The sequence below is a fragment of the Rhea americana genome, unplaced genomic scaffold (assembly GCF_003343005.1).
Source record: "Rhea americana isolate MKP2758 unplaced genomic scaffold, rheAme1 scaffold_24, whole genome shotgun sequence".
In the NCBI taxonomy this organism is placed as follows: domain Eukaryota; kingdom Metazoa; phylum Chordata; class Aves; order Rheiformes; family Rheidae; genus Rhea; species Rhea americana.
The window spans coordinates 174,101-201,506 of NW_028186357.1; the positions used below are offsets into that span (position 1 = coordinate 174,101).

A 27,406-nucleotide genomic window follows, 5' to 3' on the forward strand; every position below is an offset into this window, starting at 1 on the left:
TTTTTTTTTTTTTTTTTAAAGTAGCAGCCAGATCTCACAGTTGTTGGTTGCAATAGTATTTTTAACTTTGTTACTTCATAGCAATAATGTTACATCTTCCCTCCCGCTCCTGTTTAAAAATGAGGGGGAGGTTGTGAGTTTGGTAATTTCCAGGTAGCTTTTATAGCTTAAAACATATCCCTGCAAAAAATTAACCTGATTAACCACAGACCATTAGTATTATTTAAACCAATTGTATTTGTGATGGAGTTGTTAGTGGGGCTTACAGTTCTGCCTGTTAAGGGTGTCTGCTATTTGCCATTATGAGAAACTCTTTCAGTTGTTTAGAACTTTGCTACTATTTAACCCTTTGAAGTAAAAATTTTATTTTACTTTAGTCTGATTTTCCTCCCTCCCTCCCTCCCTCCCTCCCTGCAGCCCGAGGCAGATATAAAGTTTGGTGTGTGGGATGAACAGTATTCACTTAAGGAACAGCTGTTCAATATTTTGTTTTATTCTTGTTGTTTGTTCTGTGCCCCAGGCTGTATTTATTGCATGCCTTTCAAGCCCTGGTCAGAATATGGAAATATGAACTTCCTCCTGGGGGTTCCCCTGTAGTTTGAGTGCTTCACAAACCTTAATTAATCCTTCCAGTGTTTCTTGGGGCCAGGGGTGGACTCTCAGCCTCCCTTTTTGTGTAGGAGCTCAAAAGTTACTCTTACAGCTGAAATCCAGGGATGAAATAGTTTATTTATAGGAAGCAGCAAGGCCCCACAGGAGGCATATTAGATAGGAATTATGGCTCTGGATTTTGAGACGTCTTTTGTCTTTGTCATATTCTGCTTTTCCATCTCAGTTCTCCTGTCTCTGAAACAGGATAATGCTGCTTAACATTCCCTCATTAGATGTTTGGGGATCTGGAAGAGTGTCAATCAAAGCATGTTTTGTACTTAAGTGGTATTTTTCTTTATATACACCCAATGCTGATCTGGATTCTGTTTCTCTAGCCTCCCTCTCCCTCCCACCAAGTCTGCCTGCATTTCAAAAGGGCTGGATTAGAGCTGCCTCTGGGACACTAGTCACCCCAAGAAGTCAAAGAACATTTGCAGTAAGATTTGGAATCAAGTATGATCCATACAGGAGACAAGGGGAATGTCTAGGGAAGAGGTGGACTCTTTCTAAGCCAGTCGTTTTTGTTGCTGTTGCTTAAAACACCAAAAGATGGCAAAGCTTTTTCTTTTTTTTTTTTCTTTTTTAATACCACTCAAAACCCAGTGAATTATTCCACTGCCGCTTATATCAAACCAGTTTGTCAGATCCCGAAGAGATTCCCTTGTGGGGTGAGACTAACTGGCAAATTCCTGCCCCAAAGTCATCTTATTGCAAAAGAACAACAGGGAAGAGGCGATGCATCGTAGAATTTGCAGACTCCTGACGCCTTAAGTATGAAGCCGCTACTGTGACTCTGTAATGGGATGTCCCAGCATGGGGTATAATATCATAACTGGTGTAAGTATGCCACATGCGAATTAATAGGCAGTCTAAGGATTGTTAGTGTTTACATATATGTTAAAATGAACATACAGCAAATCTTAATTCTTTTTTGACCTAATAGACTTTTGTTTCGCTAGCTCCCRGTTGGATTTTGCAGCTGGCTGATTTTATCAGTGTTAGATGTTCTCAGTTGATTTTACATCTTATTTTCTGTTAATTTTATTTGAAAACTGTTGACATTTTTCATATTTAATTCTCTACATTTTAAATTTTCTCTGTGTCATTTTCCTGCCTTTCTCTCTTGCCACCCCGATATGCTCATTCTGTTCCCTCTGTGCAGTTTGGGAGGTGCTTTAAGAGCAGAGGATGCTCTCAGTCCCCAGCAAGCTCAGCAAAAAAATCCCCCTCAGGGATGTCCAGCTTCACCTTTTGCCAAATCACTCCTGAAAGCTTTCTCTGCTGTATTTTAAGACTAGAATGGTATATAGAGTGCTACTGCTTACTGTCTTCTCTCTGAAGCTCACATGGCTTAGGGAGCATTAATATAACCTTGCAGTGCCCTGTGAGGTAGTTGTATGGTTTCTCAGGAGAGGCTGGGGGGACAGCTTAGCCATGATCAGACAGAAACCTGAGCAGAGCCAGGAGCAGAAGTTGTTCTCTAGCTCTGCTGACAGTTCGATCTTGTGCTTTAACTGCAAGTTCATCTTTCCTTTCACAGAGTTATATGCTTGCTTTTTGGACTCCCACTGATTTTTCCCTCAGCTTCAATAACCATCACCTCTTCATCAAACTCTAAGATACTCCTCATATGAAAGTAACTTTCTGAACATCAGAACCAACATAAAAAGGAAACCCATAGAGCAAGATACCCACTTTTGTAAAGCTAGTGACCATCTGAGCACATCACAAAGGCATTCATGTACAACCAGGCTCTCAGTGTTGTACGTGCTTGGAGGAGAGTGCAGCAGTATTGACTTCAGCAAACTAAAGAGCCCAGAGAGGACTCCTCTCTAGAGAACTAGCTTTCATCTTTGAATAAGCTACCCAAAAGCCCTATACAAACTACTGCAGGGCAAAAAGAAGTTGTGTATTGATCATGTGTTCCTAGTTGACATGCTAGCCCAGTTTGAATCTGATAAAGAAAATCATTAAGTAATTAGAGTCTATACTGGAAGAAATTTTCCCAGATCTCTTCTCTCTCTCCCCCTGTAGCTTTCGAACAGCTCCGACAGCCTCACTAAACTCATTGCTGGAAAAACACATCCCATCAGCCAAACACATACCAGACCACACATAAGTAGCAACATGCAAAAGTTTCCACAGCCTTTCTCTGATAACTAATGGCCCCAAGGAGAACATCAGACTCCATGGATCCTATACCCRTGCACTTCCCAGGATATCATATGTTTTGTCCAGCAGACCAAAAGCCTTTAGGTATGCAGTTTGTGAAGCCAAAACCAAACCTGGTTTTACTATGTTTTAAAGTTTTTCCCAAGTTTAGCTAAACTCTCCATATTTTACAGATTTCAGTTATCCATTTCTTTCTCTGCCCTATGTCAGCTAGTGAACTTTTTACTTGCTGTCCACAAACACCAGCAATATCTTTCAAATTTCCTTTGTTTTCTTTAACAAAATTTGATTCAACCATTTTCTAGCTTCTTTTTAAGCTAGAAGATCCTTTAATGTTTGAAAAAAGTAGATTGAAAAAATTTTATATTTTTCCAGCTATATAATCAATATTAGTGCTCCCCACAAGCCCTTCCTCACTTGAAAATTATAGTAGTATCTTTTTACACCTGAAACACTTTGAAGTTTGGAAGAGACTAAGTTGTTTACATGATTTTTGACTGTGCCCTTTTCCTATATACAGTATGAGTCAACTGTATACTGTGCTACATGGTAAATTTCTRTTACTCGAGTAACATAACATGGAATCTATTTTATTCAATGTAAGTACGCTAAACTTTTTATAAATATAAAACATTTAAAAACAAGAAGAGAACATTTATTAAAGAAAAATTGTTTTGTAAGTTTAACTATTAAGTTTTTAATAGCCAGGTGCTTATTTATAAACTGTTACAGAGTGTAATTTTTCTTTAGAGAAATTTCAAAATTTTATCTGTGCTAATGAAAACAACATGTATGTTATATCTGTTAAAGTACTGTTTCCCAAAATACATTTTGTAGGTCCATGGAGGTGAGGCTGGAGAGATGTGAACTTACAGGTTGCATGGATAGGTTATCAGACAGGAAGCAGGAGCAGCATTGTTGAGCSTGCAGGCCCATTTCTTGCAATCATGTTTAATAAAACACATGTATTTGAGATTGCCAAAAAGATGGTGGTGGGAAGATCATTAGAGAAATAGCATTGRAGAATTTGGTGTCTCTCCCTCAGTTTAGTTACAAATCTAGTAAATGTCTTTACTTTCATTTCTCCTTCCCYGTAATAACTTCTTTCACCATAGTAACTTCTTTGGATCTAGTATTGACTATTAAAATCTCTTCTCTTATGAAAGACCAGATCCACAGCCTTCATGTTCTGTCTTCAGGTGGAGACACGTGTACCTCCAGTACTTCCTGATGCTAGGTTAAAGAACTCTTAATCTTGTGTGGGACCTGAAGTGGCTCAACATAATAATCTACCTGGAGGTCAGACACTTGCCTCCATCACTCTCTCTCCAAGTAGATGAGTGTCAACCAGAAGGATGGCTTTTGTGAGTCAACTGGAAGGATGGCTTTTGTGCTGTCCTGCTGGCCATAAAAAATGATTCAGAACTATAGTGGGCTCCAGCTGGTAACTGTGCAGAAGTACGTGTCGGGATGCAAGGTATCCACAGCAACCTATACCCAGGTAACTGGTCAGTTAATGGCAGAAGTGATCAGAAGACTACAACAGTGTTGAAATCAGCCAGRTATCTTTTCCTTAATTATGGCAACAAAAGACAGTTGTCCCTGTAGACAATAGGGTTCATAGTAATTACAGCTGACTACTCAGCAGGTCATAGTCTTGCCTTCCCTCAGGTAAGGGTGGTAAATGACCTTAAGTCCTCTCTACTCCCCCTACAGAAGTGTTTACATATTTGGGACTCTGAGGTTACTTGTATTTCCACCTGCCCACTCCCATCTTCATTGAACATAACTGTGGTTGAGGTCCATGTGCTTYCCATCCAAACATCATCTGAACAAGCAGCTCAAAGTTTTGCCCCAGATTCCATGGGAGTTCACCTGGAAACAATGAAGACAGGAAAACAAATTATCTTCTCTGTTCCTATGTAATGCATTTGGTAGAAATGCATCCAAGACGAAGAGGGGCGTCCTGTTGAACTACTTGCGGACACAGTGAATACAGCCTCAGGGATCAATCAGAGTTTACATATGCATCTCCTGGAGCTGAGACAGATGGACAAAGGCAACCAGAGTGAGTATCTTTTGTGGAACTCAGAAACTCAGTGCCTATTGGAAAGGGTGTGGATCATGTGTTTGATAAATCTCAGGTACACTCAAGCTGACTGAGTGCATGCTAGAATGAAAACCAACACCTCATTTTCTGGGTGAAGCAAATTTCTGGCAGCCATGATAGAGAAATGAACTCCTACGTTTGTATATTTAATAAGGTGGAGGCCACACTCATATATGTTCTCACTTGCTGAAAGTCAGTTTGATGAGTTGCTGGTCAACCAGATTGCGTCTGTGACCTCTTGGTTATACTCTGAGCTATAAGGTGGTGAATGACCTCTTGTGGAATGGGGCGCTGCCTGGTGTGCATCATTCCACCTACTGAGACCTCTCAGGCACTGRTTCCAATCTCTTGTTCTTTCGGGATTTCATCCATTTAACTTACTGAGTTTCATCTGACAGCTAAAGGTTAGTTTGACAATTTTTTCCCCTGCTGTTTCCATCAGATGATCATTCCAGAACCTGATTGATCTAAGATTAGAATCTCCTCCAAGTGTCCAGCCTTGCTTATTCAGGATTGTACTATTGGTTCTTACRCTTGCATCTTCCTTTTGTTTTGAAAGTGCTTCTACCCTTTCGGCTGTTTATCCATGTGTATTTATAGAGAGCGGTCATATCCTTTGTCTTTTTTTATGAATGGTCCCTAGGGAGTGGCTTAGTTTAAAAAATGGGGAAGGAGAAAAAGTGAAGATGTTTGAGCATTTGTGATTGGGAAGTTTGTTTTCCACGAGGAATTAATTTACGTTTGCTTTTCTGATTACTCTCTCTTGCTCACTATCTAACAGTTATTCTAAGCTGTACTGCAGCTATTAACATTCACTTTTGTGTACTCCCAAAGACCTAATTCTTCAGCCCAGTGCAAAGTTTGTAGCTTAACTGTCATATTAAGGCAGAGACATGATCTAGATCTTCTGAAGGGAGAAGGAAGTGTAGGTAAATGGTTCTCCATGTTACTATCTGCTATCCTGATCCCTTTGTTCTCTTGGAACATTGTTCTGCCCTTTGCAGAACTCAGCAAATACAACTGTTTGACTGGATTAGATCTCRCCAATAGTCACTGTCACTAATTGGCAGATTTTAAAATTGTGACTTTTTTCATAGGAAAGCTAGAATAGGAAATAACTCATGTTGTGCAGTAAAAGTGTTCTGTACTTTCCTTCATGTGTATTTAACACAATCAGTAATTTACAGAAATAGATTTGGATTAGTCTGCCTGTGGAAGCTCATATCAAGGATAACTTCTACAAGGCAGGCGCTGCCACGTTGCAGGTGACTGACAGGTTTAGTTTAGGCTGCAGTTTGGAGACAGACAGCAATACTCACTGTATAGATCACTGAACCTTACTGTTGAGCAGTAACTAAAAATGAGCATACCTGCTAATTGCCCTTACASACCTGGAAGCACTATTTAAAGCAGTTGTAATTGTTTCATTGTAACAAAGTATTCATGAAGTAGTTTGAAATCTGAGAATGGAAAGGATGCTATACAGCTAGATTTGAGTCCTGCATACGACAGGCAAACTTACTTTTATGGGAGAAATATGCACTGAATTTATGAATCACTCTGTCTGTCCTAATTGTTTGCACAGGTTCAGACTTAACTTTATTCTCATTTCCATAATCTTCCTGTTGCTTCAGAGCACAAGTGAAACCCGTAAAACAATGGCTCAATACTGAGAATACAGTAAGAATGCAGGATAATTACAATATTTCTACTATTGATTTTCTGATCCTACTTTTACTGTTAAGGAGGCCAGTTATATGCATGTGTTATTTCAAGTCACTGGATTTTGCGAAACTATGTGATCTGCCGAGTTAAAACAGATCATTCTCCTGTCATGTTAATATAGATGTGTTAGCCCCATTCTGGATCATAATTTATAATACTAGGCAGTTCTTAGGTGCGTTACAAGATGAATATTTTGAGATTTGTTTTAGAAAAATCTGATCATGATTAGACGTTACAGTCAATTCATTATTGTTTGAGACCTGAATTTTAAATTTGTTTTAGGTCATAAATGAGTTTGGAGTTTAATGGTTCGTTGAGAGCACCAGCTATGATGCTGAGACAACACATGAATATTACAAAATCAACAGTCTTTTGAAATAAATTAAGTAGTTGGAGGGAGAGAATTGACAGTCAAGATTGAGTGTCCAAGCAGGTCCTTGCGTATTACATGCTGTAGACTTGCAAAAAAAACTTAGGAGAAGATAGATCTGTACATCTGTTGAAGAACCTGGTATCTGATTGCTTCAAACAACAAAAAATACATTAACAAAGGTTTTTGAAGCCCAGAACTGAGAGAACCTTAAAAAAAAAGTCTCTGCGAAAGCATCTTTCAAACACTATTTCAGATTTTGCTTATAGTAAGTGAAATAAGTACATCAACATAAACAACTGTAACCTGATTTCAGTCAAAACCTAAACAGCTCCTCCCTCCAAAAGCCTGGATGCGTGGATGAGCTTTGACCTGGAGAACATGAGATGAGAATCACAGAACCACTTAAGTGGGAGGGACCTCAGGAGGTTCAGCTCAAAGCACAGTCAACACAGAATTCAGAATTTAATGAATTCCTTAGTCTTAGATAACCTCCATTATTAGATATTTGCATCTCCCAAGTTTTATGCATGCAGGACTTCTACCTTTCAATTCAAAGCTTAGGTCTCCCACTGTATCCAGAAATGAAGCCAACAGGTGTGGGATATGTGATGTGTTTGCTTGAGAAGAGCTACATTTAGCACTAGCTGCATCCCTTTTATTTCCTAAAATACTTCCAGACTGCATAACTCGGTGAGATCCCTGGTGCTAACAAAGGAACAAAACCAAAGGTTACAATGCATTTCGCATCATCRTTTAGGAAGCAGTTTGCCACAATACACAGAAGTGATCCAAGATCTAACAAGATTCCGTACTTGAGCATGCAGGTGTGGGGGAGTGTTGCTTACGCCATGTCTCGTTATAGTTATATCGGCCTAATCTCTGTCTTCCTGTTACTGATTCAGAACCAAGCCACAATTTTTTGTAGATGATGGAGAAAGCAGTTGGACTATATTATCGATCCAAAGAAGCTTGCAGCAAGTGTTACCAACATCATTAACTGAATTGGAGCTGTAGATGTCTTGCTTTCACTTCCCGTGTCCTTTGATTCATGTTGAACAGCTTGGATAACTGACTGTAATCCTCTCTTGCCACATGTGAGAGGTACGGAGGAAGAGAGAAGTAGTTGCCAGCACCTTTCTCCAAGTCCTCTTAAGGGGATAAAAGCAACAGCCTTGGATGCCCCCTGTGCCACACAAGGGGAGGTCTGTGTGCCAGGATTTGGGTGCAGCAGCAGAACTGTGTGCAGAGAGTTCAGGACCAGAATGGCAAGGGCAGCTGTCCGCAAACATAGAGGGACATTGGCAGGTTACGCAAGGAAGTTGTATGGTTTTTGTCAGGTGCCTCTGTCATCTACTTGTGTCTAGTTACTCCTAGTCTTTCTTAGCGGACTTGTCAGAGAAGAGAAAAATGCGACTGTGGTTAGCCAAATGCATCCTAGTGTTTTTCTTCTTTCCGTCATGCAGTAATACTAACATTGCAAACTTCTAAAACCCAGCAATGTTCAGAAGTCCCCTGGTGGTTAAATATTGAAATTACTGTGATAAGTAATGGAACTTAAGTAAAGTGCACCCTCTCTAGGGCATTTAGGCTCAGGGAGTCTATTAGTTGTTTCCATATCTGTTGATTTTAAGACTTGCATTCAGGATGCAGCATCTCAGTTTGAGAACACTTCAACAAGGTAAAATAGGTTTCTTTACACATTTGAATTTTGACCCTGGTTTTAAAGGCTGCTTAAATGCTTTTTGTAGGTGTACCAGCTAAACTGATTAGTGCAGGTGCCTTTTTTWAAAATTGGTAAAGTTTGGCCATGCAATTTCTAAGAAGTCTGTTTGCTTTCATTTAGTTCTGAAGTGACAAGTCTCAAGTTTGCCAGCCCTTGAAGGGAAAGTTTGCACTTTTGTGTAGTGTGGTATGGTGTCATTTGATGGTACTTAGCTTTACTAAGGACCTTTCATACAGGGACCTCTGAAGACCTTACCAGCATTAAGCCTTGCTTTGTTTTTGTGTGACATGTATTAGGATACATTGATTTAATGGATAGACTTCTGAAATGGAGTGTCTTTCTTACGGCAACTCAGGAAGATAGTGGGGAAGTTAGAAATAAAATTCATAAAAAGACTTGGCTCCCATCTTCATTTCTAATTTTTACATTGTATTGATAGCTTTCAGTTTATCAAGAATTAATAAGTAATAATCTATGATTAGAAAGRTCTACCATTCTTTCTGCCAGGAAATGTTTCTCTGTCTTCAGMAGAGTGTGAAGACTCAGCCGAGCTGCACCTTTGGAGTTTTACTTAAGCTAAGTTATTCAATATTTAATGCTGAAATGGAAGCATGTAATTCACAACTACAACTGTAGGCAACCTGTTGRCTCTGTTGGAGTGTTTGGCAGCTGCAAGGGGGGATGAGGGTAGCAAGACTTTTTTTATGCTATAAAAATAGAAATTTTCAACACTTTTTTTTTTAACCTACTTCTTTCATTGTGTGTTGTACACATGGCTTGCATGATAATCCCTCAGCTGATACTGAATTACATTTCGAAATAGAAATTAGTTAATTAGAGTAATCTGAATGTTTTTAATCAGTTAAGAGTTTTTTTTTGACATTTCTCTTGAATTTCAGATAAACTAGTGGATGCATTCTTAATTATTCATGTGACAGCAAAAACTAAAGCAAATATAAATTACAGGCAGCACTACCCAAGTGCTTTACATGGCAGCAGATAGTCGCAGCTTAGTATCTATGGCTTTTCTGTTTTCAGAGTGCTAGAGGGAGCTCTAACCCCTTGATCAGAGGAACAAGCTRTGAACAGTGTGCATCTGTTTGACTTGCTCTCCAGTAGGAAACGTTGGATTCTCTTACCATTTAATTTTATGTTGTATCAGAAAGTTGCATATATTTTTTACAGGCATGACCCTAAATTGTTCTTGCTAGATGAGGAGATGCAAATGGTGTGTTCTCAAGTATACTAATACTAGATTTAATATAGGCTATTGTGAACTGCCTGAAAATACAGGAAAGAAGTGAGAGGTGATTGTATCATAGAGGTGTTTAACAAATAGCATTATTAGTAAGGTCTAATAGTCTCATATACCTGTTTTCACAGAGGAGGATAGCTCTCACAATAGAGTACCTAAGGTTATTTAAAAGAGAGTATATTTAAAGCTATTGGAAGGAAAAGCTACTTTAATCAGCATGTAATTGTTTTTTTAGATGTTTAGCCAATTATTATAGTAGAAGTTAGAAGAAAGGGTTAGCAGTTGTTAGATAAATTCACAATGGGATACATTAGTGCATGAGGGTGGAAGAAATTTCTCACATGATGTATTCTACAGTAACTCCACTCTTGATATGACAGGGATGTAACTCACTCTCGGAAGTGGAATGAACGATAAAAGGAAAACTCACCCTGCACTTGTASAAAGAAAAATGCAGGTAGATTGAAGTTATTTTCACCATCTGTTAATATCATTAAAAGGAATAATGGAATCATGCCTCTGAGTGAAAGATTGAACATTACATGGGATAGTGAAGGATGAAGTGGGGCTAATAATTACGTTGTGCCCCATTTTACTGGTTATTGTTACATGTTGCTATATTCAAACAATTCCACTTGGATTAAATCTATTCCAGGGATGGAATACTGTAAGACTTCCTCCTTCTTCTAATCTGAAGATCTTCCTGAAAGATTATTGACAGCTAGGCATCAAGCAAAGGAAGACTCTCTACTATAGTAGTCTGTGACTAGAACTGGTAGATTCTACTGCAATTGGAATATCAGTTGATAGGGATGAAGTCTTCTGTTCAGATGTGAAACCAAATATGCCTTGCTGAAGAGAGATCTATGATCAAGCTGTTTGCTTGTTGTTGGGACTTTTTCATGCCTTTTTCCTATCCTGTACTTTCACATATCAACAGTGTGAACTCAGCCTAATGTAATTTTTGAATATGCAGAATTCACGAGAGAATGTCCTTAGTTTGTATTTTTGGAGWCTGTTCCTCAGGCTGTGAATTTCTTGACAGATACTAATGAAAGAATGGGCCAACACAATCCTAGAACATAAAATTTTAGAAAAAATTAAATTGGGATAGACATCTGGAGGTCTCTAGGCCAACTGCTTACACAAAGGAGGACTAACTTCACATTTAGATGAACTTGCTCAGGACCGTGTCCATCCAGATTTTGAAAATCTCCAAGGATGGAGATTTCTCCTCTTTATATCCATACTGAATTTACTTGCTACAGCTTCTGCTTGTTGCCTCTTGTCCTGTCATTGTGCATCTCTGAAARGGCTCTGTCCGTCTCCTCCGTTATCTCCCTTCAGGTAGGGGAAGACTACCAGATCCCCCCAGTCATCTCCAGGCTGAACACACAGGCTCTGATACCTCTCTGCATATGCCATTTGTTCCACTCCCCTGACAATCTTAATGGTTCACCACGGTGCTCACTGCAGTTTGCCAACAAGTGATGTGGCTGCAAGGTTAGCAGCACAGCTCATCTCCAGAAGACRACGCGTATTAGTGGGTGACGGTAATGTGATTATCTCACATGGGGTTACTGGAGGCTACAGTACAAATCTGTCAAGGTATTGGCTGCAGCCTGCTACCAGCTTTGACCTGTGCAAGAGTATTTCAGACCTTTCCTATTGCAACTGCCTCTGTGATGGCTCATSTCCTGCACATGTTTCCATCTTTCTCCTCCCTCTGCCCTATTATTTTTTCTTCTTTCCCTCTGTTGGTCCACTCAGGCAGAAGCTACCTGCCACCCAGTGACCTGCTGCTAACAGCAGGGATATGGTATCTATCAGTGCAGACTAATAAGATGTCCTTTTCTAGACCTAGCTGTGCTGATGGAAAAGAATACTGCTCAGCCTTTGTCTGGCTGCTGCAGGTTGCTGCCCTCCAGGATCTGTCAGCAAAACTGCAAACCCGCTTTCAGTTAAGATGAGGTGTTTTAGCTTAGACAGTTTAAATAGCAGGTCTTTGCTAACAAGCCTATTTTGACTGAAATAGGTTAGGGAGTGCTCCTATGGCTAACTCTGCCAGCAGATCTAAGTATGTTTGCAGTGGGAACCAGCATGCACGTGAATCTTGTAGCTCTTCAGAATGCTGTTGCATTTTTGTTTGATACGTATCTCCTATTTGCCCCAGAAATATATAGTGCTCCCCTTACTGGGAAATGGTACACGATATCCAGCCTGTATAGTCATAGTTTGCAGCTCTGAATCACTAAGCCACTCGGCCTTGGCCAGGTTGTTTGGCATGTTTGTGTCCTCTTCATTGTTGGTAGCGAAATGCCTCTGCAAGAAGGAAGCGCAGAAAATATTAGACTACTTGAAGCTGTGTTCCTCTGGGCATACTATCTTAGAGGGCTTCTGTTTTTTGATAATAAAAGCTTTACATAGATGGAACCATAGCGTTTTGAAAATCTCAGTAGCTTTACGGAGTGCAGGCACTTGGTCTTTCAGGTCATTTTCCCCCACTCCACTCTGATGGTGCACTGTTCCCAGTTGTATAGTCTTCACCGTTCAGCTGTGTTTTAAATCATTCAAGTCCACCTACATGTTCCTTGCTGCTTTTCTTTGAGAGATAAGGGAGTACTTGGAGCAAAAAGAAAATCAACAGTAACACCTATAAAGAGCAACTTCACTCACGCAGTAGATCATGCTTGGGCATTTTTAAAAACGGCAGCAACTGTTCCRGGAAACTATGAAACTGCTGCTTAGAGCATAGCTGATGCCTTTCCCTGCCATAAATGAGCCCTTTGCTGCTACTGGCTCTTACCGGATGACTTTAGTAGACTGGTTCTCCAAGTGATAATGTGCATGTTCCTTCCCTCCRTTAGCAGCAATAACATGTTATAGTCCCAGCAGTTCAACACTGGTTCTGGTAGCCATTCTGAGGAAAGAAGCATTTCTTTTGGTGACTTTCACTTGAAATTATCTATTAGCATTCTAGGATCAGCTCTGAAATTTGTTTATGACCAATTTACACCTAGTAAAACATGTGCTCTGAAATCTGACTGTTAAGAGCAGTTACCTCCCATCCACCCAGGTATGCATTTGGTCAGGGATCTTAGTTCAGGAAAGTAGCATATGCCAGTGTTGTGCTGATATAAGCAGATTTCTCATCAACGCTTGTTATTTTTCAAAGACAACTTGGAGTTAAGGGAGGAGGAGGAGGAGAGGGGCTCCCAATTCACATCCGTTCCCGGCATCAGAGAGATTTTATTTTGGTAGTTTTTACCAGCACTTAAAATCTGGATGGAAGACTTATATCAAAGGAAAGTTTACAGTAAGAGCCACGAGATTCCAGACAATTAAACTTTATTAGTCTATCTGAAACATTAAGTATTAGCTTAAAAGAATAGTTTTTTAATCTGCTCTCCCTGTTGCTGTTTACTGTTTAGCAGTGTGGGAGGGGAGCTGCTTCTCCAGCAAGGTATTATTGCAGCTCTTTGTATAGCCCGTGTGCAAATATCCATGGCTCCGTCCTGCCTCCCCAGTCCCTTGACAGATTCAGCATGTTACTTCTCTGGTGCCTGCAGCTTTCTCTGGTCCTGAAATAAAACAGCCTTTTCCCTTTCTTCTGTGTCTGAGGTAATATCCGTAGCCGGGTGCCCTTCAGGCTAACACCACATCATAGGTACTTAGATGGTACCTCCAAAAACTATTGGTCCCCCAAGATTTCAGAAAGTACAGCAGCTTAGGCTGCTGTGTCCAGCTTAATTCCAGTGATCTTTCATCTAGATGTATCCTTTCTTATCAAAGTTTTTTTTCCTGCAGTGTGATTAGAAACCAGATGTGGGCAAGCAGCTAACAGCCAAAGCCAAGCAGAATGGTTAGCTCATGGTATATCCAAGGGGCTGTAAGGATAAGTGTAAATTTTGAATTTTCCCTTGCAAATAAGTAGTAATGATGCTGTGGTTTTTTTCATGGTGCTTTCTTTTGACTCTCAGATGTGATTGATGATCATCTACTTGTGGGTTACGTTTCTCTTTCAGAATGTTTCAGTGAGCTTTGCAGTGTGGAAACTAATTCAGTACTGAGCGAGTAAGTCTGTATATGTGCTAAACCCATGGTTAACCTCACAGAGCCTGCTCTGTGAGATGGAGGCAGACAGAAATGGGTGGCTTCTAAACTGAGCTTTTAAAATAAAACTAAATGGAGTGAGTTGTTTAATGACTTAGCATTGTAGCTTTTGAGCTCTGTCAAGTCAGACGTTGGAGAAGCAGGTTCACCCAGTAAAAGAGAAAAATGAGAAGCAGGCTAGCCGTCTCTTGTCATTCAGGTGCCGTGGCTTGCAAGGTCCCAGTCTTCATGGTAAGACCCCCTTTTCTACTCTGCAAATTCTCAAAACTCTTTAATAGAAGTTCCTGGTAAGGAGCTACAAAGGATTTCCTCCCTCTTTGCTTAGCCTTGGCGGTCTGGAAATCAGTTCTGCAACATTTGGTAATTACAGGCCCAAAGAGGAAGAAGTCAGCCATAGAAATTGAACCTGTGTCCTCTTAATTATGCTGTGTTACTGCCTTTAGGCCATGCAAACAAACCCCTTTTGATGGGCTTGTGAAATACTAGCTCTGCCCTTTAATATGGAGGCCTGGGCTTACATACTCAGCTTCATTTCAACATTTTTGGTACATTGCTACATTGGAGCGGTAGTTTGTCATGGGGAGCAGCAAGCAATTTCGTGACCACACAAGTAGCTTTGAAAAAGCCAGCCACGTTAACGCTCTCTAGCTAATAGTGGCTTTACAGACACCAAACTGAAATACCTCACTGCCATGGTTGTACTTTTTAACCCCTCTGCTTTTCTGCACAGCTTCTAACGTGCTCTAGAATTCCTGTGCTTTGTGCTGCTGCTGAATCTAGTTTCGCATCTGATTTTTTTTTTTTTTTTATTGTGGTTAATCTTAAAGAATATTTTGGAATGTATGCTCRAATGTGGCTTTACTTTCATTGGGAAGGTACCTTTTCTTCTTCCCCCACACTGCACATATACCTCCGTGATACCTTTCTTTGTCATCCCATTACTTTTTCTTTCCCCAGTGTCTTTTATCTTGTGAGTAAAGTTTGAACAGTACGCAGAAAGTTAACTGCCTGGAGTCTTTTAAATATAAGTAACACGCACCCAGTAATAAGCTGTCGGTTGTTTTTTTGCTGCCTGCAAAGAAACATAAACACAGCGCTCATTTCTGGCAGGTTTTTACTGTCAGAGTTTCTCCTATTATATTTATCTTACAATTTGCCAGGGGGTGAAGTTATTAAGTTTTAGCAGCAGCCATCGATCAAGTTCACAAGTTAACACGATAAAGGCTCTGTGCCGCTCCGATCCGGGAAAATGATGATCCTCACTCGGTAATTAACTAAATGAGAAAGTTAAATCTTACTCGAGAGCTGGGAGAGATGAAAGAGAGGTGTTTGTCAGCTTCTCAGTGGAAATTAGAAGCAGTTTTCTGCAATTCCCTAAGCTGCTGCTCTGTCATATTTTACATAAGCACTGGGAAAACGTCTTGTAATTAGTGCTGTCATGGAGGATTTTTTTTTGCTGAAGGATGTTGGAATAATTCATTAGATTATCAAGAAAGGCTTGTGTCCTGAAATGATTAGCACAGTGAAATTTAAACCATTAACGATAACAAGTTTAGAGCTTGCTGCAGTGCAGAGGCACCCGGGGTATGTCTGTGCCTATTTCAATCATTTCTTATAATTAAACATTATGTCCTCTTTTTTCCTCCCCTTTACTGAGACCCATCCAAAATTCCTGTTAAGGTGGCTCTGTCTAGATGAGTGACTTAATCGTGACTGGCGGTGCGAGCAGTTAAAGGTGAAATGCTGCAGCTGCAAATAAGCAGCAGAAGACACCTGAGGTAGAACCTGTGGTCCCAGTGAGTGTGGGAAGGAGGGGAGGTAGCCCAGAGTGACCTGTTGGTGCTGGGACATCAAAARGAAGTCGCTTCTTTTTGCCATGAGTGAAACTCAATTGAGAAATTTGCAGTGGTAGTCTAAGCTCTCAGTCTTCCCAGAGCTCCAGGATGAAGATGTCTTGAAGGCTCAGAAGGTCCCAAAGCTTGCTCGGATTGCTTAAGCCACACTCAATTTTCTAGAAGGAAACAGCTTTTCTTTCAAGAGAAGGAGATGTCTTTTTACATCAGGAAGTGTATGAATTCATCTGCACTATGGAAAGTCCCTTAACCAAGTCCTCTGCAATATTAGAGGACATTGTGTTTTTAAAAATAAATAAAATAAAGTTGTAACTTCTGATATGGGTGGGGAAACACTACACCTGTATTAGAATCAGAGAACTATGCTGATGCCTGTTTTTTTCTGTGCTGTGAAAGGATCCCTAGTCCCCTGTACTGGACAGAAATAAAAATACCCTTTGTTGTCATATATGGGTTACAGGTATGATACACCAAAGTTGTTTTGTTTTCTGTACAAAGCAGTAGACTTATCCAGGCTTTATTTATCTCTGTTGAAATACTGCTTTTTCCTATGACTACAAACCATTATTTAGATTAAAGTCCTTTATATATTAGTCCTCTTCTACTTCACTGGGCAAATGAATGTGCTTTGTGTTAAATGTAGCTGTTTGGAGAAATGGTCTTGTAATTATGGGCTGCAATGGAGCATAGTACATAGATCCCTGAGCTAGTACCAACCTGCGACAGTCAGTCCCCTGGGTTTCCTGGCATAGCTTGCTAGCTCAGGTACAMCACCATAGGAAGACACCTATGCTGTTTTTGCACATGAATTGGCTTGCCTAGAGCCRTCCTGGACATCTCTGAGTCCTCACTTACAGGGCCAAACCTGCCTTCCTGACTTTGTGAAAGGGAAGCAAGAACAGCTTTTTCTGTTCTAAGTTGATAGTTTGCTGTGTTATACCCAGACTTTCTCCCAGGGTGACAGACTACCAAGGCTTATGGTTCTTCACCACGTTTGGAAGTGAAGCTTATAAAAAGTGTAAGTATATATGGTGGATTTGCTTGAATATTTAATATAGCTGGATGCACAGCATGTATAACAATTCTCCTATTTCCAGGTTAGGCCTGGTTATTGTTTCAGGAGAGGGAAGAGGTTGTAGGCTGTTGTGGGCTCCAGCAAATAGTTACTGTTACTGTTCTGAGATAGTTTGTCATGAACCTGAAGCAGTGGGTCAGAATAGTTGAGTCATCAGGGTTTCTCAGGAAGCCAAATCGATTCTCTTACTGCTAGTAACCATTACCCCCCAAACACACACTTTAATAATACAGATGCTTGATGCTGTTATTTTGTTGTTGCTTTTTTTAATAACAGATCTTTTTCACTGAACCCCCTGGTGGATTTTCAGGAATCTTCTCATTGAAATTTTGGAATTTTGTTCTTAACTGTAGCTACAGACATCCTGGGTGAGGCATGTGTAGTGTCGGCTGTAAAACGGGTGTGCTGGGAGTCTGCCCTGTCATCCTGGTCACCAGCTGCGGGACCTGCTGCACACACTGTGGCTACTTGTCTGCTTTTCTTTGCTCCTTTCAAAGGGAAACTGAGACAGGCAATGGTACGATCTAGGTCTCAAGCTGACATGATCAGAATGTGGCCAAAGTATGCACATGGACCTAAAAAAATGCAGGTTTCCCCTGCCCACTAGTTTAGACGTATACACTGTGACGCACAGAGTGCTTTTTCATAAATGTGTCCAGCAAGCAGATCCACTAAATAAACCTAGACGTTGCCTTCCAGGGTTGTTGCAAGCATTGGACAGTGTCCTCTTAATTTACTCATCCTTCCCACCTTGGGGCCCTGCATTCACTTGTGATCAAGTCAAAATGCCTTGGCTTGTCCCATCTGAGCCATCTGTTTGTATATACATAAGCCATTACTTGTTTTTTGCAGATGTTGCAGCTTCTGTTGGATACCCTAGACTGAAGCTGTAGAGGTTATTGGGAAGCAGAGGTTTCTTGGGAGACGGTGGTTGGAGGCAAGATGCGTAGGGCTAGTGCGCTGTGCCGTCCTGTGAAAGGAGATTCCCCCTTCCGTGATCCTTGCACATCGACCATCCGCTCTGCTCCCAGCCCAGAGTATTAATTGAACGCCACAGTCCCTCAAATTAGAAGGCAGAGGTTTAGCTCTTTTAAAAATGCTCTATTGAGACAGCAAGTTGTGAGATTGGCTGCGCAGCAAACAAAATGAGAAAATGAAATGAGATCAAGCTTGTAAAATACAACATCTCTCTGCAGTCTTAATCCAGCGTTTTTTGGTTTTGGGGGGGAGGGTGGGAGGAGTGCAGCTTAACTTCAGCAGAAACGACCAGAATGTCCCTTAAGGCCGATGTTCGGTGCAGTCTGTTGGTAATCATTTTATGCCAGGCTATTGCCAACTGTGGACTTTGCCAGGAAGACTCCAACGTTTCTCAGCAAGGAGTTCATTCCCACTATCTCTTTAGAGATTGCTCCATGTAAATAGTTGGCCCAAGTGAGAGTATTTCTTTCCTCCTGCCCTGTACTGGGTTTGTGACTCGGAGTCAGTGCTGTCTGTGCGATGACCAAATGAAATAGTGCAGCTCTGCTATCAGTCATGGCCCTTTGCTAACACGGTCTTACTGAACGCTCAGAGAAATGAGGGGACGGTGGAGGGGAGTGAAAGTAAGGCTGGAAACCTTGAGATGCAGAATTGTGCATTTATGATGTGATACTTATGTTCTGCCATCTCAAAGAAACTTAAGCTATAATACTGAAACAGAAAAAATATATTCTTAAAAATGTCAGCTAATTACTATGCTTCTCTACCAGAGGAAAGGCTCTCCAGCTCTGCTGGAAGTGCTGGAGAGAATATTTAAGTTTGGTGGATTTTCTCTAAAAAAATTAAACATAATAGAAAATAAATGAATAGTTGAGTAGGTTTTAAAGTTGGTATGTTTTTGGTGTTCCAGTGTAAAAATTTTCATCAGGTAGAGGAGGTATTGTAATACAGGAATTCTTTACTCCAGAGAAATGAGGAATTTCTGCATTCTAATACCAGTTTTTTAAAATAGTTTCTGTGGTCTCTAAACAACTCGCTAGTTGTTTTAACTCATGATTTAATCTGTGCCTTAATACTAAATAATTAGATATCTAGGTTTAGGTTCTCATTTTTTCCTTTAAAGTGAATAAAATCTCCCTGATGGGATTGATGCATTAACATTCAGAACAGAATTAACATTCAGAACAGAATGGAAATATGGCATCCCTAAATATGTATTTTATATATTCGGAATCTGTAATTTGTTTTTAATTATTTGATAATTAATAGAGAAGCACTAAATGTATTTTATAAGTAAAAATGATCTAATAATATTGGCTGTAACAGTGCTGTCTGGTGTTAAACCGTTACAGTGAAACAAAGAATGTTTTCCATGGGATTTACTTACAGTAGTAAAATGAGAATTACTGGGGTCTTTGCAGCAACACTTTAAAACTTGTTTTAAATGTGTGCCCATAGTATGTAGTTTTAGATTGAGATTATAAAAATGGGAGTCTGTAGGCATAACTAATCCTGAAAAGAAATAGAAAAGGCATTTGGTTACCATTTAATATAAATTATTTGTGTGCCTAGTATAGGAAAAAGTAATTTCCCAGCAAATAGTTAATTTTACTTGGACAAATGATAGAATTGCAATGCTTTTCTTCCAGTTAAATGTGCCATTCTTCCAGTTAAATCATTTAAAGAGCAGAAATTATGTCTTGCTATCAAGTAGTGAGTTGAAATATCAGTGTTTTGTTATGTCYGAAAGCTCTCTCCAACAATTCAGCAGTGCTCAGAAAGTTTAAGATACTTAATTCTGTGAAAGAAGTATATACCACATATCAAGGTATGTTTCAGCTAGCTTTATCCTTACAGTATAATTTTATACTAAAAATAAGTGTTATTTAATTTTTTCTTACCCATTTCACGTATTTTCTGTTAATTTTAGCAGCAGTCCATTTTTTAGAGGAAAAATATCATAAATGCAGTTTTCTGGTGCATTCAAGTAATTGATAACTGTACATTAAGAATCCATCTGTGTTTTTACAGTGTGTAAGATGTAAATAAAATTGTCTTTGTATTAAATTTTCATTTGTATTTTCCCATCAAACCAGAGTCCTTTGTGTGCAGCTCTGGTGCAAGCAACTGCATCACCCTGCAGGGGTTACAGCTTGCTGTGGCTGTACTCGGGATGACAGTGGCAAGTTGGGTCCATGGTCTTGGCTAACTTTATACATCAGAAAGCTTTTTCCTTCTGTTATTTTTCAAAAAATCGTAACACTGCCTGTGCATCTTTTCACGCGTAAGTTTTGGGTTTTCTTTCCTTCCCTTTCACAGACAAAACTTGCCAATGGCACTTCCAGCATGATTGTGCCCAAGCAAAGAAAACTCTCTGCAAGCTATGAGAAGGAGAAGGAGCTCTGTGTCAAGTATTTTGAACAGTGGTCCGAGTCTGACCAGGTGGAGTTTGTGGAGCACCTCATCTCCCAGATGTGTCACTACCAACATGGACATATAAACTCGTACCTCAAACCCATGTTACAGAGGGACTTCATCACTGCACTGCCAGGTATTTCTGCAAGCAGAGGAAGTTGAGTTTCTATTTTGTCTTTCAGAAAACCCTTCTGCTTGACTTCCCGTGACTCTGACTTGCCCTACTGAAGAGTTCTCTTTTACGATCAGTTTGCAAAATAGATGATACATTTTACAATATGAAATGYAGTAATATTTTGTTTAGTATTCTTACCATCTTTCAAGGTGTGATCTAAAATCAACATGGTTTGGCTGGAAGTAATAGATTTTGTCTGTGTGCAGAGGACACCCAACACAGGCCACAGGGCAGATGGTTGTACTCATGATGCCCATAATGATGCAYGAGTAACAAAAGTTTTAAAAATTGAAACTACTCTTATTTTTGATCACTCAAGCAAGATTCTCCCTGACCTTTTTTTGTTTTTTATTTGTAAAGTACTTTCCTGAAACCAGTGATTTGATTTTCTGTGAATTGTCACCAGAGAATAACATACACCAGGTCAAAGAACAGAAATATTATGTGTGTTTTTTTGCACCTCGGTAGAGCTTTTCTTTGAGAATATTGTCCAAGCTATTCCCAGGTACAACATTGAGTGAATCTCCCAGAATGCATACATGCGGTTTTGTACTSTTCCTGTCTCATAGATGAAAAAAAYGAAACAGAARGAGATRAAWCATACTCAAATTTATACAGCAATGGAGTTTCAAAACCTGCCAGCAATTCCTGCCTCTCTTTTTTCAGAACATAATATCATRCCTCTATATGTAGATAGATAGTTAACAGATTAGCATTGCAATGGCTTAGTTCCTTAGTTTCAGATGGRCCTGAGTAAGAAGTGCTACAGCTTTTGCCTCTTGTTTCTTGCACAAAGCTTGTTCTGTGGACACCTTTGAAGAACTGCTGAAGTCCCACAGTGTGTTGAGTCCAGTCATCTGATTTCTTCAGAAGGGATTTCACAAGGTGAAATTTCAATTGTAGGGCTGGAAGAGAGAAAAGCATGTTTAGTTGTGGATCTTACTAAGAATARAGSCACTGCAGGAGTGTTGCTATGAAGYTAAATATATAGACTCTCTGGATTTTTAAGCTCGTTGTGCCCAGTAATCAAATGGCTATTCTAGTGTTTAAAAAAAAATCTTAGTTATGCTAAGTACCTGCTTTATGTGAGTTTTTAGTAGTCCAATGGCAGTAATCTCATGTACTTAGAGCAGCTTTACAACTTGTGAAGCTGTTCTGTTTCAGAAAAATGGTGAGTATTTTGAAAAGGCACTGTTTTCTCCACTTCTAAAGTGGAAGTATACATATAGTTATATACACATTTTTTCCAGGTTTTTCTCCACAGAATTCCATTGAAACAGGCCAGCATATCTCATTCTCCCTTGTTTAAGGTCATCCTTCAGGCTTTTTCCTGAAAACTTTGGGCGAACATTAGAAGCRTTTTCAGAGGCACCCAAAATCTCCTTGCCAAACTGCATTTGTTAGTATGTTTTTCACAATTGTCAAGTAGCTCTATCTTTAAAATTGACTTCCTCGGAGTGTAGGACAGATAGGAATTAGGCAGATAGTATCTGGGTATTTGAACAATTCTGAGAATAGTGTGCTTAAATAATGTATATGAATCAATTTGCAAATTTGTGAAGTGTGGATGTCCTAGTGAATATAGTTTTAAGGGAGATAATGGGTGGCAAAGAATTACACGGGCTCAGGCTCTGCAATCAGAGAGATGCAGAATGTGATGGGGGAACAGGGCGGGAAAGGAATTGTGTTCATACTTATGCAGTTTTGTAAGTACTGTGAAACGCTTGTCATCAAGGTATTATTGAAAGCTTTATAAAAATTAAAAGATCTCAGGGACAGAAAAGGGAGAGTATAAGCATTTATTTGAAACTAGAATTATGAATTAAGTCATGTAATCTAAAATAAGTTAAGCTCTTCAGGTATTTTGTAACTTTCTCAAAACCTCGTGTTCTGCAAGCTTCATTTTTACTCCTTCATTCTTTCTCCTACTCTACCCATCAAGTAAATTAAGCAATAAAATTACTCCAAAATCCTGATGCATCTTGTCTCTGACCTCCTGGTAATGTCCCACAGAATGACTAGAATTTCAGGTAGTTTTATATCATGAACATGCTTTGTTAATACAGARTAAAATTGGTTCAGGTTATTTTCCCAGTGCTTTGGACAGAATTAAGGTTGTTTGAACAACACAGATTAACTATACTCTTAACAAACTTTGTTCCATTTTTAAAAAGTATGGTCTCAACTTAGAATTTTTTATGAGGAAAGTCATTTTTTGTAAGGGTTTCACRTGTGAAATAATTGAAACATTCATTCAACTCCAGCTGCATAGGACTACTTTAAGGATCAGTACTGTACTACTAGGATAAGTTAGGTATGGAAATCTGAAGGGCTAATCATATTTTACATTAATTTAGCAGAACCTTTTGTGAAAGGAAACTTCTCCTTTTTTTTAAGGGAGTGGTGTTCAGGAAAATACATGGCTGAGAGAGTTGTGCTGTTCCTAAAAAACGTAATAATAAAATTGAATTTGTAACTGGGCCAAAATAACTCTGCCCTTTCATTCACTGTAAGGGGAGTGAGGAGGACAGAGCAGCCGTATTCCTTCTCTGCGAAGGATCTGGGATCAATGGCTAGGGTGACTTATGGTGATGGAAACACTTAATCCATCCTTCAGCAGCAAGATTTCAAGTGCAACTACTGATGGTGCACAGAGACCAGGTGGGTCACAGGCAGAGCTGTGAGTGGGGATTATTCTGCCAGTTGATGCAGTGCAGCCCTCCTTCCTTGATGCCACCAATCTATTCCCCACATGAAATAACTTTTGCTCTGAGTCTGCTTTATAAAGCCACCAATATAAATACCATATGAGTAGGCATCTGTAAATGCCCRGGGCAGTGGATGCATGTCTGTGGGCTGCTTGGAAGCAACATAGGGTGGGAAAGCAAATAGACTGTTCCCACGCACTGGGGAAAGCTCAGGATTGCAAGGTATCAGGCATGGGGAAGCAGGACATGATTGTCCACGCTGTTATCCACCCAACTGAATTGTGGAAGTCCTGCAAATTCCAGTTTTTCACCAAAACATTGTCTCTCTCTGTGAATTGCCAGAATGTCAATCTAAAATCACAAACATTCTTTTTAAGGCGTTTTATATAATAGATTTATACATCCTTTTAGATTAAATATGTTGTAAAGGCTGCTGATGCTTTTATACTGCAGGTTGACATCTAATTTTGCATCTATAAAGATAAGAAATATCAGGCCTCTTTCTCCACTCTGTGATTGCATGTGATACCATTCACATGCTTTTKGCACTTTATGAATGGAAGCATAAGATACTGGGCATCAGGATAACTGATCCAAAGTGTGTTATAAATGTATTTTAAAATGGCCTTACAAAGATACAGGATGTTTGAAAGGAGTAAGAGGAGACCTGATGAATTCTCATATTTTCAGGCATGGAAAGATAATTTTGAGCTCTGTTGGTTAACGAAAAAAACACAGATTGGAGCCCACAGTGTCTCATGAACTTTAATAAAAACCAGCTGATTACACCTCAGTATGTGCTTGCTGAAGTATGGCYATATGACTGTAAAAATGCATATGCTGCTTCTTCCTTCTGTGTCACTGACAAGCTGAACCTTCTCTCTGAGGCTGTCATTTTAAAAGCAAGAAAAGGCGCATTTAACTCTGTTCCAAATGTGAAGAGGAGGGAAGATGCATGTAATACCAATCTGCCATGCTTCCTTTTTGGTTGATCTGAACATTGTGCCTGGGGGATGATGGAGTCTGAACTACAACTTCCACAAAGCCTCTGAAATTTGACCTGTGAAGTGAGATAATCTCTTGACTCTGTGTGTCTCGCTTGCAAATTAAACTGCCTCCAAGAGAAATTGTATTTATGCGACATCTCATTTAATAGGCATCTTATTCTTCTGAAGTCGTGCTGCTGATGGAATTTGAGTGAATAAGAGCAGATTTTTACTGAATAAATTTGTCCAGTCTAAGTTAAATAGCATGACCTTCTCTGCCCCCCCGRGTATTCAAGTTACATTGTGCTGTTAGGTTCTAACCAGGCTATGGAGCCAATGCCCTATGATTGTGGCTGGTTGCTTGTTTTTTGCTCCGTTGGCTTACATTTTACTGCAGCCATGTTGAAACAAAGCTGCTCTTCGTATTCGAACTTGAAAATATTTGCAAATACCACTTTCATGCATATTTTTCTCCACCCACCGAAATAAATGATACTAGCAAACCTGCTTCACTTTCTCCTTAGACTACCTCTTCTTCCCTCTCTACTTCCCTGTGCATCTGCATATCTTTCCCTCCCCCATRTCTAAAGGTACCACTACCCTTCAGGGCACACATTGGGAATATATATTTTTTTCTTCATTACGTTTAAAAGCTACTGCTTTAGCAAAAACAGCTTTTGAGCCGTTGGAACATGAGAACAGCTGTAGCAGTGAGATGAGAAATGGTCCTAATATAGAGAGATTTTGGGGGCTGAGTCGCTGAGTTGGAAATGCCATCCATAGAATATCCCCCTAGTGCTAAAACCCATCGAAATAGATTGGAATGACTTCTTGGATTCTTTATTATTTTTAATGACTTGTTGTGTTATATCCAAAGGAAGTTGGAGAACGCTGTTCACTCCTGAACTTAGCTGCAAATGCTCTTGTGTGCATTTGATCCAGCTCTGCGTGTAGAAAAGTAGATGGAAAGGCATAGGGAGGAGAGAGTATCTTTGTACTGGACAAAGGGAGTACTTTTAAACCGCTTATTTCCCCAGCAAATAATGCTTTTCTTTTTCCCCTCCACCCCCCTCCCCTAGCTCGGGGATTGGACCACATTGCCGAGAACATCCTGTCCTACTTGGATGCCAAATCATTATGTGCTGCTGAGCTGGTGTGCAAGGAGTGGTACCGGGTCACGTCGGATGGCATGCTGTGGAAGAAGCTGATCGAGAGAATGGTCAGGACAGACTCTCTGTGGAGGGGGTTGTCAGAGAGGAGAGGATGGTGAGGGAACTGCATCTGTCTTCATCCATTTTTTCCCCACTTAGGACAGTAGGTGCTATGTGTTTACCCCRTGTTTGAAAAGGGGTTACTTAGCACCCCGAAACATCATTTTGGTTCCAGACCTGGCATTTGCTTACAGCAACGTTCTGGGGTTGGGTAGTAAGGGTTTTATGGGCTATGCAGGCAATTTGGGAGCTTTTTCCTCACCTTGCTTGTCTGATCATGCTCTTATCCCACCATGACAAGTGAGACATACAGACTGAGATTTTTATACCYAGCTGTCATTCGGTTCAAATTAAGAAGCTGTGTACACCACAGGGGAACACTAAACTTGTCAGCAGTTCAGAGGAGCTTTTTTAGGGGTGGCAATGGGGCAGCATGTGCTATGAATTAGTTGTTTCCTGATAGGTCTGTTTGTTTTCCTCAGCAGATTTTCACTATTAGATATCTGTTTAATTTTCTAACTGGAAGCTGAGGGTAGGTACCACAGAGAATAGGGGACTTTAGAAATGCAGATAGATTAGTTAATAATCATCTGGAATAGCCTTACTAGAATGTGGGTCTCACTCAAGTTTGAAGCTGCTCTGTTAACATTTCATTAGAACTTTCCCTCTCAAGGGTACCTTCTTTAATACATAATTTTCTTTTCCAAGGGTGTCCCTAGGATGTTGGCAGAAAGAAAGCTGGGTATGAATATTTCATAAACAAGATAAAAGTGACAGCTCAGGCATTTTGGTTGCTATTAAAAAGAAAAAGATACAGAATTGCAAACAAAGACTCGTGTTTCACGGTTAATTTTGTTTTACTGTTTGTCTCAGGAAGTGAAGGCCAAGTAAATCACAATTATGAAATGTCCTTCAAAAATAAGTACTCTGTTGATCTCCTTCCAGTAGTGTAATATGTATGAAAAGAGTGAAGTGGTTACTTGCCACAACCATGACTTTGTTAACTTTTACATCCCCTTCAGTGYTTTGTTCTCTCTTGGACTTTTGCTCTGTATTGTTGTAAGTCTGTAAGTCTGAAGAACTCCTTGAGAGGTTAGAGAGTCTCTCCTGTTCCCTAAAGGCAGAGCCAACTTCTTCTAAGTCATCTCAGATGTTTATCTAACTTGTTCTTAGAAACCTTCACTGATGGAGATTCCCTGTGCTTTGCTTGGTCAAGCAATTCAACTGCTTTGCTATCTTTACTGTTAGAAAGACTTTCCTAAAATATAGGCTCGGCCTTTATTACTGCAGTTCAGCTCATTGTATTTGTCCTGCACAGAGGACAGTTTCTTACTCTCTTTTTTGCAGCAGTCTTTTACAAGTTTGAAGATAATCATGTTTCCTGTGTATTAGATGCACTAAGTAACCCTAGTCCTATGTTTTATTGTCCTCTTGTCATTCTTGGTTTGCTTGATTTAAAACCATCTCCAATTAAGCCACTCCATTCTTGGAGGATGATGTCCTCAACTGGACATACTGTGAGGTCTCACCAGGGTTTGGTAGTGTGGGATGGGCTGCTTTCCATGTCTTATGGAGGACACTTCAGTTTATGCTATCCAGTAGAAAATGTGCTTTTTAATTTTTTAATAGTAGTATAATAAACAGTTATATAGTATAAACAGTTTTATTATATTATAACAGTAGTTTAATACTGTTATATAACTGTTGTACCAGCCTTTTTTGTAGATCTACTTGACCAGTATTCCTCATCTGGCATGTTTATGTTATTACTAAGTTACGAACTTTGCATTTGTCCATGTTGAATTAGACGCTGTGTATTTTTTAATATTTCTCCATTTTATCAGGAGCATTATGAATTTAATCTTGACCTCCAAAATRCTTGT

General features: G+C 39.7%; 1 protein-coding gene across 3 annotated transcripts in view; it reads left to right on the forward strand.

The window, feature by feature from the left end:
* Nucleotides 1-27,406, forward strand: part of BTRC (beta-transducin repeat containing E3 ubiquitin protein ligase) — a 102,132-nt gene that overhangs the window by 55,786 nt on the left and 18,940 nt on the right. For all 3 annotated transcript variants that reach the window (XM_085306382.1, XM_085306383.1, XM_085306381.1), the window contains 2 exons: nt 20,348-20,579; nt 25,392-25,578. In XM_085306382.1, the coding sequence (XP_085162508.1) occupies nt 20,348-20,579; nt 25,392-25,578 (419 nt within the window). The remainder of the gene's footprint in view (nt 1-20,347; nt 20,580-25,391; nt 25,579-27,406) is intronic.